The sequence below is a fragment of the Electrophorus electricus genome, chromosome 3 (genome assembly GCF_041902795.1).
Source record: "Electrophorus electricus isolate QZ-2024a chromosome 3, ASM4190279v1, whole genome shotgun sequence".
NCBI lineage: Eukaryota > Metazoa > Chordata > Actinopteri > Gymnotiformes > Gymnotidae > Electrophorus > Electrophorus electricus.
Genome location: NC_137499.1, coordinates 39285409 through 39299490, shown reverse-complemented (window position 1 = coordinate 39299490; position 14082 = coordinate 39285409). Strand labels below are relative to the sequence as shown.

At 45.2% G+C, this 14082-nt stretch overlaps 1 protein-coding gene across 4 annotated transcripts in view; it reads right to left on the bottom strand.

Annotated features, from left to right (window-relative positions):
• Nucleotides 1-5591, bottom strand: part of tbc1d10b (TBC1 domain family, member 10b) — a 14686-nt gene extending 9095 nt beyond the window's left edge. For 3 of the 4 annotated variants that reach the window (XM_027015664.3, XM_081711562.1, XM_081711563.1), the window contains exons 1-3: nucleotides 5197-5590; nucleotides 1269-2219; nucleotides 1-67 (exon numbers count right to left, since the gene is read on the bottom strand). The exon at nucleotides 1-67 is cut by the window's left edge and continues 33 nt beyond it. In XM_027015664.3, the coding sequence (XP_026871465.2) occupies nucleotides 1-67; nucleotides 1269-2197 (996 nt within the window). In that variant the 5' untranslated portion in view covers nucleotides 2198-2219; nucleotides 5197-5590. Of the gene's footprint in view, nucleotides 68-1268; nucleotides 2220-5091 lie in introns of all 4 variants that reach the window. The other variant, XM_081711561.1, reaches the window with a different exon arrangement.
• Nucleotides 5592-14082: the final 8491 nt, after the last annotated feature.

The window sequence follows — 14082 nt, the reverse complement described above, 5'->3', positions numbered from 1 at the left end:
GTTTTTGAACATTTCCAACCACTTCGTCTCTCTGTGTCGCGCCACCTCTACGCTGGTCTCCTTCTCACTAGGAGGAGCAAGAGGAAGAGCATGATTAAAAATAAAGGGCATTTGAGATCTTGAGATGTAAGAGACCGTCTCTCTGCGCTAGGACGTACTAATCACGTGCCGAACCAAACAAAGTGCACTGAACTGAAGTAACACTAAAGTGAAACCATGACTGAAATAAAACCACATGTTTCCCCTCTAGCCAAAAATCTCTGCGAAGTTCAAAACATCAGCATTGCCAATCTGAAGCGAGCATGGCGTTAGTCTGCCGAGCGAGAGCTCCATCCTCCATGTGGGGGCCTCCACGCACTCCTTTTTGGCTCTTCGCACTAGGAGCAGTTTGAGAGGGACGACGGGCTGGAAGAGTAGCAAGGACAGAGACCGTCTCAGCACTGTCTGAGTCACAGCAGTGTTCTCAGCACTGTCTGAGTCACAGCAAAGAGAAATAAAGGACACAGAGAGGTTGGAGTGGATATAGTCATGTCAGAGAGAGAGAGAGAGAGAGAGAGAGAGAAAATAGAGTCAGGAAGGGGATAGATAGAAGAAGCAATCTGCATGCTGGGAAAAGACTGAGATAAGGCACATCAGTTCGACGTGGGTGTCTACTGGCCCACTGTGCGCACACACACTGCCTGTGTTAATTATTAACAGCCTCTAATACAAGGCAGTTGGATCACTCGGATCCCTGGGAGAGGACCTAACCATGCTGTGTAGCTCCACACGTTAATTCCGGGTCAGTGTAGGCGCAGAGTTAAAACCTGGCTACCCAACCACAGGGCCCTGTGAGCCATCTCAGCAGTGAGGCCAAACGCCAAGCACACGGCGCATGGCCACAGGAATGCACTGCTAGTGCACAGACGGCTCTGAGACCCAAGCCTGAGTCCAAACCCTCAGGTCCAGTTCAGAGCCAGTACCCACCACTCTGACCGAAAGCATCCGAGCGGTCAGAAGGGCAAAAACAAAGCACTCAGCACAAACGGTGGAGAACCATCTCACCGCGCCTGAACATCCCGACCTGAACCTCACCAGCTCCTCCACCGTCATCACAAACAACGAAGTCTGATATGATTCCATAAATGCCCTAAGATAGCAGAGCATCATTTCTGATGATTACAACATGTAAAATATTAATAACAACAACAATAATAATAATAATGGAAGCCCAGGCTGAGGTACAGGAAGTGGTGTGTGTGAGCGTGTCAAACAGAGGCTCCACCCACTTGCTCTCGCTGTACTGCGCTCCTCCGAGAAAGCCGTACTTGTCCGTGCGCCTCATTGCCTGCCCGTTGATCTCAGAGTCCGAGCCCAGGGAGCTGGCATCGTCACCCAGGCCCGAGAGTGACTCCAGCGTGCCCGAGAACATGCTGGCAGACTCCAGGTAGCTGAGGGTGTCTGGGGCCGGGCGAGGGTGGGTGTGCACCACGGAGGGCAGAGGAGCTGCCTCCTGCACTATGAGAGATGGAGGTGTCATCTTGGAGGCGACGGGAGATTCGGGGGTGTCGGGGTTGGCGACGACGGAGCAGCTAGTGATGGGATTCAGTGACTGAGTGGCTGTCTCTGCTTGGGAAGGTGGTGCTTTCAGGTCACCATCGAATGGAGGGTGCGAGAGGGAGGGGTTTGGGCCCACGGCATGTCCTGATAGGGCGGAGACAGTGGGGGAGGGACACTGCAGGATGTCTGATGAGGAGATGTGATTAGGCGTCTGGTTATCCTGCGAGATGGGGTTTATATTAGCTTTAGGATTATTCCCTGGGGAAGAGGACATCTCTTCTGCTACTGTCGATCGTAGTGGTCCTTCTTCAACAGTGTGCTGTTCTAAAGACTCGGAAGCAGCCGGTAAATCCCCGTGTGCAGGTGTACCACCCTCTGTTCCTACATCTACCTCCACCCGCAGACCACAGCCTTCCTTCGACTCTGCTTGCGAAGAGGCGTTGTTCGGGGCGAGGGCAGGAGAGGGCAGTTGCTCCGGGTTCTGCCCCTGCACCGTGCTGCCCATCACAGCCCTGTCGCCATAGAGGGCAGATCTGGGGATGGGCATGCTTCTGGACGACTCTGAAGGCAGAGCGTGTGAACCAGAGCCGGGGGCAGCGGGCACCAATTGCTCTGGCCCGCCTGGAGGAGAGGGGCTGAGGGCAGAGACCTCAGCCATCACTCCTCTCTGCTACTGCAGTCTGGAAAGAGAGAAAGAGAGAGGGTGATAATCAGAGAAATGAACAGATACATAAAATTAAGAGATTATCTTCTTAGTTTAAGTAACGAGTACAATAACTCTGAGATAGTTATCACTGCACAGAGGTTTCTCTCATTTGGAGGAAAAATATATTAGGTTACTGCTACTACTAGAGTCCATCAGCTGTAGGAAAAGTGCTTCTACAACTATAATTTTTAGTGAAAGAGGAAGTCATAGCTGGCATTTGAAGACAAGATCATCCAAATAACAGCAGCAGCACACGTCCTCCAACCCCGGAGTCCCAGCCAGTCTGACTGCTGCCGGGTGGCGTCACAGGAATGCAACACTTCCCATTTCACCAGTAAATAAATCCACGAACCGCCACAGAAAGCCAAAATTAAGACGCAGCCTAATATTTTAAAATGACGGAAACACTGAGTGATAAGAGACATATAAGTGGAGAGGGAAGTGAGACGTCTTCAGCAACAACCAAAGCTTCTGCAGAAAGGCCAAAGGCACGTACTGTTGAGCGTCTGTGCCCGCCAACCAATCACAGACCCCGAGGATTCACCAGACGTGGTTAAGACTCTGTGCTGCAGGTAACCATGTTTCGATGTCTCAGCCTTCCAGTATAATCGTTACATAAGTGGTACATGTACAGAAAAACGGGGTCACGGGGAGATTCCGCAGTCTTAATGTGGTGATAGCCACTACAGCACCCCCAGTTTCTATAAGCAAACTTTTTGCCTTCGTCATCAGACAGGCACTGAGTACCAATCAAGATCTCAAATTCTCACACTGAAACCCTCTGAAACGTACATGCAGAAATCTACTGGTACCAACACCATCTCTACAGAGAAGCTCCACTAATGTTTCACTGCAGTGATTTTCAGTATTACATGATTTCAGCATGGTGCCCGGGGAACAGTGCATCACTGTACCAGTTAGAAATCACTTCCTCTGATTATACACAAAGTGCACGACGCACGCCCACATCACAAGAGGTCAACATTGGAAATTTAAAATTCGGCTGCACACGCCTGCTCCAGGAGTCCACATCTATTACTGTTAACTTTAAGTTGGAAATGCATTTTTGCCACCACTTTATCACAGATGCCTTCTAACAGACTCATGTAACTCAAGTCTTGCCACAGTCTTTATTGGCTCCTTCAGAAGTCTGGGTTTGCTCTCAGACTGTCCCTGAAAGGTAGATATTTGCAAAGACTAGATGTTTTTAACACAATCTTTATAAACGCAATAATGTTTACACAAACACAAGTGTATTTAAAGCACAAGCATTAAGACTACTTAGTCAAGACTATGGTAAGTGTGTACAAACAATTCAAGATTGTGAATTTCTTTCTTTGACATAGACATGGTTTTTATTTCATGATCCTATAGTAAACTCCTCTCAGTATGAGACATAAACCAAGCTCATTATGCATTACAATCACATGCGTACGCTTTATATATTTGCAGGCTCCGCTGTAAAACCTGACTGCTCAGACCGCCCACAAAGGCCCAGAGACCCAGACAAAGCGGGATACTAACGTCACTAGTGCTGTGGCATCAGTCAATGTGCGCTCATGTCGTCCGCGACTGGTCTGGGCATCTGCTTTGCATGTTCTCACACTCGTAAATTTGTACGTAGAGGGTTTCAAAACAACACACTGATTTGTTGTGCAAAGCAATGCCAGGAAAAAAAGGCAATATCAGTTACTACAATAGGTTGCCTAAAGCTGAGATGGCATGGCAGAGGAAGTCTAACGTCTGCGTGTAACGTTTTTCATCTACTGAAGCAGCACACAATTCATCCTCAAACTGCTGTGAGCTAAAAACACTGAAGTTTAAAAAAAAAAAAAAAAAAAAAAGTTCATTTGTATTTATTGGCCATTACACAGCTACAAAGGCAGGGTGATCTTATTACTATAAAGTTGAGAGTAAGCTCGTTTAAAAAAAAAAAAAAAAAACAACACTTACTGTACTGTAAAAAGAAACGGGAAACACTTCTTTTTTACTATTATTTCCCCTTTAACATCTGTCTCCTAAAGCTCCCTGTGACAGCCTGCAAGAGGTTAAAGAGGAAGTAGCTCCTTGAGACTTTTGAGTTGGCTACTCTGTTGTTGTGGATGGAAAATAAAACACATTACTAAACGTTCTTGAAGTGTAAAGCAATACATCAGCCCTGGTGAGTTTAAGTGTTGCGTCTTGTCAGGGACGATGCAGTAATTTCGCGTGTGACTCCACCCAAACAGTCTGGAGATTATTATCGCGGAATCAGAGATGGCTAGTAAAGTAATAGTATTGACATATCGGGATATCAAATGAAATGAAGTATAGATTGGAACAGAATCCTAAAAAAAGTCTTCTCGTGGCATGTACTTAACACTGCGACATCCAACGCGATGCCCATAAGCGAGACATGTCATTCAGCGCCACACAGGCGGTTAGGCCGGCTAGGTCTGAAGGATGGACAGCCTGCCTAGCCGACTGTAAGGCAATCCGTAGGTGACAGCTTGTACCGTCAGCGTGGATTTGTCCCGTTTGTTGCTAAACATCACATCCAACACGGAAAAACGGCGAAAGCAAGAACCAGAGCGATACGGGACAAATACTGACACATCGTAGCGTTTTACACCGCTTCTGGGCATTTATCTAGCCAGAGCTGAAAACGGGCGTTTAGCCAGAACCGCTAACTGTGACTAAACATGTCTTATTGTAGCTGCTCACCACACAGGGCAGGGCCCGGTACTGTGTTATACTTAATTTAACAAGGAGTAGTAGTTGACAGACTGGGACATTTGCAGCCTCCAGTTAGGTAGCTGGCAAGCTCAGCCATCCTAGCTAAGCAGCTAAATTCCTAAAGTGCTAACCTGGCCTGTTAGTTGGCTAGCAAGCGAGCTAGCTTGGTCCGACTTCTTAACAGGCCTCAACGGGGTCCTCGGCCCAAATTTACGCCTATTACACGATAAACTCACCCGCAGTCCGCCTGGACGTCCAGGGGGTCTTAACGGTCCCCCCCCCACTGCTTCGGTTAACGAGGCGCCCTTCTTCTTTGAATGGGCCTTTTCAGCGGTCAGCAGGCCAAATAAAATACCGTGCCTTCAAAACGGGTACAAAAACACGTCCCCTCCGAATTTCTTGGCCGGTTGTCTTCGGTCTCTGGGCTGGCCGTTAGCTGGCTATCTTAGCGGCTATTTCTCCGCGGGTGCTGTAGCCCCACTTCAGAGTAAACAGGATCCAACGTCCAGCCCTTGTTTAGTTTGTCGGACCACCACCACAGAAGGTGTCAGACGACCGGGGGGTGAACCGCCTCAGGCTGCCGTGACTCTCTCCGCGCGAGGCTGCGCTTTCTACAAGCGTGAGTGACAGTTCCGGGGCGTGCTGGCAGCTGCGCGCAAGCGTTGCACTCGGGGCTTGTGCGAGGGCAAGCCACAAAGCTGCTTTTCCTATTAAAATCGTGTTAAGGTATTTGCGGCGTATTGTGATGATTTAAGGTACAGAACAAAGACTGAATCAGTCAATCATTTAGACAATGGGGTGGTTTATAATGACTCAGTGTAGGCTACATGCACGAAAGGGACTTCATTATCCCACCATTCTAATACTGACCGCGTTATACGTGCAGCAATATGCTCTCGTCTGTTCACCTAGTTTACGACCACAAATGAGAATTCTTAAGGAGGAGCAATGCCGGGTATCTGCAAATTTTTTTTTTGCTTAATATTATTATCGCGATCTAATTTTAACTTGACCTAAAGGCCATAGATATAGCTCATAGGCTACATATACACAGTCTATGTAATACTAATTTTATTCTACTCCTATATCTCTAAGTCGATTATTCTAAAAGGGAATTCGTTCCTTATATGGACACTGCGTCGGTCTACACGCGCAACCATCTCATCACTGACGTAGCTCGTTCTCTTCCGTAAGGGGCACGAGTCAGAGACGCGTGCGTTCCGTTGCGCAGGGATACGCGGTGCCGTTGTACTGCCTACATACTAGGGCAAATGAGCCTGATTAAAACACCTCTTCACTTTTGAATGTAACGTGCTGCGACCCTGGCTAGGCTGGGAGGCCGTAACATAGGCTTTTGAGTATTACAACAGTAGAAATGAGTAATGGGATGAACAACCAGACAAAGAGCAAGTGTATTTACAAGTTTTTGGTGTTTAAAGACAAGAAACTGGTGCAATCGCGTCATGTGTGACCAAGGCCAACACAACAAACAAAACTACACTAGAAACAAAACGCCGACTGACTAAGCTAGCAAAAAGAAATTTACAATGACTACACTGTTAGAAACAAAGATAAACCCACACCCAAACAAAATGGCACCCACTCCTTACCACCAGTGTGTAGCTATATACAGGACAATATACATACAAGAAACATATTATCCAGCAATCAGTCAAGGGGCAAACCCAAAGACATACACAAAGTCTAGCATACACAAGCTCAAAATATAGCAACAAGTCCCAACCAACGTCAAACTCTTTGTCTCTTCCTCTTCCTTTTATATTGTCCGCTGCTCACCGGAACACCTGGTATGGATCGGGATGGGGGATACCGGAGAGGCAGAGGCAGAACCTGGAACACGGAATGCAGACACCCAGGCGGACAAAACAAACGACATCACGCAAAATGCCCCGTTTGCTTGTTTCTCTTGACAACTAAGGAAAAGTTAACATCATTATTATTTTTTTGACTGATTTGGCAACATTTTTGAATAGGTTATAATAAAACACACACACAGACACACACACACGTGACATTTTCTGCTTATTATTTGCGCTCAGCGATATTCCATCAGACAGTCGCCATATCTTGACAGGCACACCATGACTGATAAGTGAACTTTCGTTTCATCTTCACTACTTATTATTCATTGCTTCATACGAACTGTGTTCATTCCATATGGTTTGGAATCTCATTTAAAGTGGCAGAAATCCTTGTGTAGTCTCTACTTTTTAAAGGAAACTTCTAGGCCGTTGGGACACACCTAGGATCTCTCGTGAAGCATCCTGTAACTCACCTGTGCCAAATAAAATATTTGGGGGAAAAAACAAAAAACTTTCCCCCACTTTTCTCGTTGGTTATTGTGTCAGAAGTTAAACATTCTTTATGAAATTAGACAAAAATTGTACTTTGAAGAGATACCAGGCCTTTTCTGCTAAACAGCTGGAGGGGCGTCTATTCTCTGTGAATCAACTAGCAAACTGCTGCCACCTGCTGGGAAAAATATGCCACCCAGTCCTGGATGGTTTGTGCGTTCATATTGCAGAATCGGCCTTTTAGATGTTCCAGTGTTCATAGAACAAATCAATAGTAAAATAAAATCATCCGTGATCTCTTTTTTCATGCTGTACCAACGTGCAAAGCTCTGTTTGGCAGCTAATTGTAGAGCCATTTGTGTAGCCCTCTGGGATAAGTGTTATATTAAAAAAAACCAAACCTCTGGGATAAGTGTTATATTAAAAAAACAAACCTCTGGGATAAGAGTGTTATATTAAAAAAACAAACCTCTGGGATAAGTGTTATATTAAAAAAACAAACCTCTGGGATACGTGTTATATTAAAAAAACAAACCTCTGGGATAAGTGTTATATTAAAAAAAACAAACCTCTGGGATAAGTGTTATATTAAAAAAAAAAACTCTGGGATAAGTGTTATATTAAAAAAAAACCTCTGGGATAAGTGTTATATTAAAAAAAACAAACCTCTGGGATAAGTGTTATATTAAAAAAAAAACCTCTGGGATAAGTGTTATATTAAAAAAACAAACCTCTGGGATAAGTGTTATATAGAGAAATAGTACAGTTGTATTAGAAACATTTATAAATGAAATTATCAGCAAATATACTTAGCACAGGTATTCAAATTACCACATTGTCAGTTTTTAATCAAATCCCGTTCGTGAAAATAGTTATTTAAATGTAATAATTTGAATCACTGTACAGGCACACAGAGAAGAACTATTCCACAACTGTTTATTACCAGACATCATGACTGCACGTCATTTTCGCTCGTCCCAGGCAGTCACGAGACAACTGCAGAGTAAACATCAGTGTCCCCAAGGAGGTCTGTGTCATTTTTATCACCTGTTGGAATAGAACTGTTAAAATCTGTCCCACAAAGGTGCGTGTCTTTGATATTTTACATGAGTGCAAAGTGCATTACTAATGCATTCCAAATAAACTCTTCAGGAGCACAACACAGGTGTGTTGCACGGTGCAAGACTAGAAATGTGACCAACAAAAAATTATGATTCATTGTCGAGAAAAAAACCCTCCGCATAGGAGATTTACATGGATGAGATCCAGGTAAGATACATAATACATATTACTATACTTCAAAGGGTCATTCTGAGTCATGATACACCTGGATTAGTGCTTCTGTTGCCCACATAAATTAGTTGTGTAATGAACGTTAGGAAACATGTTAGTTGGGCTCCAAATGTGGGCTCCAATCCAGGATGAATAGGCAGAATCCTGAAGGAACCAAGAGACTAGGAGCAAGGCGTCGTATGAGGGAGAATCGGAGGTCGTTAACCAGGAAGGCCAACTGAAGGAGGATAAAACCCGCACTTACCCATCATGAAATGGCAACACTTCCCAAAGAAGTCAGTGAGAGGGGAGTATATACATGAGGAGAGAGAGTACGTAATAGGAAGGAAACAGGTTAGGAACATCAATACTCCGGTGATGGCAATCTGGTTCATCTGGGAGAGTCCCTGGAATGGGAAAATCTGGGTGTGACAATTCTAGAGGGCTATGCAGTATTCGTGACAAGTTGGAATGTGGCAATTACAATTATGGCATTTAGCTGATGCTTTTATCCAAAGCGACTTACAATTATGACTGAATACACCTTGAGTAATTGAGGGTTAAGGGTCTTGCTTAGGGGCCCAACAGTGGCAATTTGGCAGAGGTGGGACTTGAACTGGCAACCTTCCAATTGCGAGTACCACTGAGTTTCTCCTGTTCATGACATTTTCTACTTTACATATTTATTTAGGGTATACTATTTCAGATTTTATGGAAATCATTTTCTTGAACTGTCATGTCCTATAAAAACACAGATGGTGGGAGTTTGTGTTCAGATCAGTCAAGGCAACCAAACCCGCTCCTGGTGTGTCACAATTGACAGCAGTCACCTTTTTCCCCCTTCTAAAGAGATTGTATGTGCACTGTAGTCTGGTAACCGACAGCTGGACAGGCAGGGCTATGAGTTTTCAGACTTGTGTGGAAACCAGTCTGCTCCTCCGACACAGTGACCGTCCAGTGGTTGGAGGTGGGGGGCTGGACGACCACAAATATGAAAATTCCTTCCACTGGAATGCCAGGAATGAGAGTTTATTGCGACGGTGTGATGCACAACGTCTCTATCCCACACTAGACGTGATGTTTGAGTGAAATGACAATAAACAGGTAGCTGGACTTTTAAATCTGTCAGTTTTGTTTAAATGTTTAAAAAGCATTTAAAAAAAAGTTTTATTTGCCAAAGTTAATAAAAAACACGATCGGTTGAATTCCAGATACAAGTACTGTTGGTCTTGATGTTCTTTCAAAAAAAATTTTAGAAACCAAAACTTCAGAGCAGCCTGGCCAGAACGCGAGCTGGCCTCGTGACTCCGCAGGACACGTGATTAGAGTGTATTTGCGTGGCACTGCACGGGAGACCCACTTGTGAATACATGTAACGTGTCTGCAGGCATTCTGCTATCATAATTACCCACATTGTGAAACCACAGTTTCCATAATTACGGCGTGCTGACAGTAAAATGAAACCGACAGTGAGCGTTCAGAAAGGAAAGACTACACCTCGGAGACGAATACGATGTGTCACGCTGACCAATACAATACATATCTTAACGAAATAAATGTCAGAAATTTAAAAAGAAAAGTCTGACAGTAGGGCTGAGACAACGATAATGACATTAGATAGAAAGCTTTCATATTTACTAAACAAGGTCTGCGATCAATGTCCTCTACTAAAAGCCGAGTGGCATTCTAGACGCACCGCCTTGGCTGGCCTCTCTGTCTGCAGGGAATGGGCTCTCGCCTTCCGGCTGTGTGTTCCGTAGCGCCAAGTCACTAAATGTAGTCCAATATGTTATTTGTTTCCCACCACGATATTTGTACCTGGGGCAATAAAGCCGTCTTTCTTTAGGCGAGCGATCTATACGCGCCCGGCTGAGGTCGCGCACACTGGCCAAACTTCACGTGGTCTCTGCGCGTTCTTTTCACAAGATACTTTACGTTCACAGAGCATGCACACTCCCTGGTGTCTGAGAAGATTGCTCCATTTTATGTCCAGAAGAGGGGGGGGGGGGGGTGTTTGGACCTGCGTCCTAATCTCTCTAAACTGTGTGATGGAAGCCCTGGACCTCACCAAGGAGAAAGCAAAGGAGCGCAGAACAGCGGATGAGAAGGTGAAGTGGGAGCATTAGCACGCACTGGAGGACGATTAAAGGCTCATACACTGTCTGACCGAGTAATCCTCCATAACCGCCTTTACCGTTGGGGCACCTTCTCTGACGGCAACTAATGTGCCTAATTACCTGTTTCTACAAAGCATCACTTCACGATGCTACCACATTAAAAAAATTCGAGATTTATTTTGTTGCTAAGAAGAAACCCTCAAACAAAACAAAATAACAGTTTAACGTTTATTGGCAATAATTACAGATTAGATTGTGTTCTGTTCTGCAGAGGTGCATAGTTACAAAAGACACACACACACACACAGACACACACACACAGACACACACACACAGACACACACACACACACACACAACACACACACACAACCATTTTTATCTTTTAGTTACTTTGTGCTTTTTCATGCGGTATAATAATATGAATAATCTCAAACCTCAGTCAGGGTGTTGAGTCATGCAAGGCTCTCACCCAGATGTTGAAACGGAGTGTTGATTTACTAGAAGAACAGTTCTTTAAAGTGACAGGAACCAGAGACCAGTGTCCACTTTGTGAGGTCAGAGTCACTGTGGACTTAGGACTTTCTGCTCATGAGAGGAAGGTCACATTCTTAGAATTTGCATAAAAAATAAAATTAAGTTTCTGGCTGTCACACACACACTGCCAAGCTGCAGTTTACCAGCGCTCAGCTGGCGCTAGGTCCGATTGAGGCACGGGCCAGTCTGCGCGCGCGCGCACACACACACACACACACACACACACACACACACGCGTATGAGAGTGTGTGTGATAGCAGCGATTCAGCAAAGTTCCTCACGGTCTGCCACCTCCCATTCTATACAGGCCACACTTTTTTTGTTTGGTGGAGTTTGGACCTGAATGTCCCTGGTTGTGTGTGTCACCTTCTGACAGAAAGCACTGCCAGCTCTTGTTGGGGGAGATGCGTTACCATCACGAAGAGTAGGCGTGCTGGCCTCGAGCAAGGTTCCTATTGATCCTTGAGAAGAGGTGCCGATAGACACATGGTTGGCCTTAACACTCCACTCAGCTTATTTTAGGTGTCAGACTGCAATATTTATTTCTCTCCCACTAAACTGCTTACGTGGACCACGATTGCTGAAAACTCCCTCCTGCTACATACACATTAGCAGGCCCATAACAGGAAGTGGTTTTGCAGACTATAAAAGCACCATGTAGCCACAGCGTACAGTGCTCTCATTAACTGGGTTTTTCGGAAGATTATTGTTAAACACAGCAATGCACAGCCGCGGTTCAGTAAGGAATTTATAAACACTTTGAACGGCTAATGAAGCCACCCCAAAGCTTCACACAGGCCAGGAACCCAATCAAAGGGATTCAGAAGCATAGTCTAGAACAAAAGTCTGCTAACACGGGCTGTCCGTCTGTCTGGAAAGGCTTCCAAACCATAACCCACTACTAAAGAAAGTCTCTTCCAACACATCGTGAATATCGCAGACAAGGTGATGTCTCTCACAGACAAGTTCAGTGCATTTTATACCATATTTGAAAATTTCTGATAATCTGCCTCATAACCCCAAACTGTGAAAGAATCGACATGTTCTGCAAGCCCTCCTAATTACTGAGCAGCACGTGCTAGTTCTATTAAAAAAACCAAATAGAGGGAGTCGGACGTGACTGCACCTCCCTGGCTCCATCGCCTGCCTAAAACTATCAAAATCATCTCCATCGCTCTCAGCAGGGATAAAAAATTACTTCTATCACAAAGGAAGCCCGGATTGCACAGCCTATTCTCATACACTTATACAAAGCCACCATTGCATGCATAATTACCTCTTCTATTGTTGTGTGGTTTGGCTCTGCTGCTGTACAGTACAGAAACCTCAGAAACCCCAGAAACCTCAGCATTTTATCAAGGTGAGAAGGTCATCTGCTGGCCTTTGTCCCTTGCTAAGCTTCACCAGTCTCAAGCAGTGAGTCAGGCCCCCAGAATGTCTGCAGACGCTTCCGCCCTGGACAATGCTTAATTTAGGAGCTCCCTTCTGAAAAACACCTCAAGGGACCAACACTGGGGCACCAGTGCCATAATTCAGCTAAACCACTGAACTAAACCTCCTCTGAAAACATTGAACTGAACCGTCTCACAGTCTGCACTACTGAACTGTCATTACTGCTGAAACATCTCACAGCCAGCACTACTGAACTGTTATTACTGCTAAAACATATCACAGCCTGCACTACTGAACTGTCATCACTGCTGAAACATCTCACACAGCCTGCACTACTGAACTGTCATCACTGCTGAAACATCTCTCACAGTCTGCACTACTGAACTGTCATCACTGCTGAAACATCTCACACAGTCTGCACTACTGAACTGTCATTACTGCTGAAACATCTCATAGCCAGCACTACTGAACTGTTATTACTGCTAAAACATATCACAGCCTACACTACTGAACTGTCATCACTGCTGAAACATCTCACACAGCCAGCACTACTGAACTGTTATTACTGCTAAAACATATCACAGCCTGCACTACTGAACTGTCATCACTGCTGAAACATCTCACACAGCCTGCACTACTGAACTGTAATCATTGCAGAAATGTGTCATACATTACCGATCGGTCATGTTTACACAACCACACCTTGACCCATGTCACATTTTTAGATTACTTTGCAAATAGAAATTTCTAGACTAGTCTTATTTACCTCACAGCTGCCCACCCCGTATATTAATTCCATTGCTCCATGCACCAGTGTCGTACTCTGTTGGGCAAATCCCTACCTGAATAGAACTAGACAATGAGTTCATAACCCATAAAAGCAGTTTAAATGGCTTGTCATGACAAGTGCACCTGCAGCCGTTGAAACCAACGTGTCCTGACATTTTTTCCACACGGTCATGTTCTGATGACTTCAAGATGCCACTCTCAGGAGCACGGCCCAGACCTGTCATTACCAGGCTAGGAGGACATTTCCTTAATGCAACAAATAAATTCCCCTGCTGTCTGGCCTCCCAGAGTCCCACGTGTTCCCAACAGGCCAATTCTTATGTGTGTTCTCATACACTTTCCTCTTCACACATGAACATGCATGCGCGCGTGCACACACACACACACACACACACACACACACACACACACACACACACACACACAGGGAGATAGTCAGGTATATGCTACATTCTTCGTGCTAGTATTTGTCCTTTCATTAGCAAGAGGTGTGCATGCCATATGCCACACTGGCTTTCAGCAGGGAACAGCAGATCCCAGCAAACCCACAGACGCTGCTGTCGGACCCCGTTGCAGACACACCCACGACCCTGGCAGCATCCCAGCCGGCATCGCTCTCAATAAAGTAGCAAGACTGAAATACGCAGCAATTCAGTGAATCTTCTGTCGTCAGTGTCACCGGCACTCAGCTGAATACACCC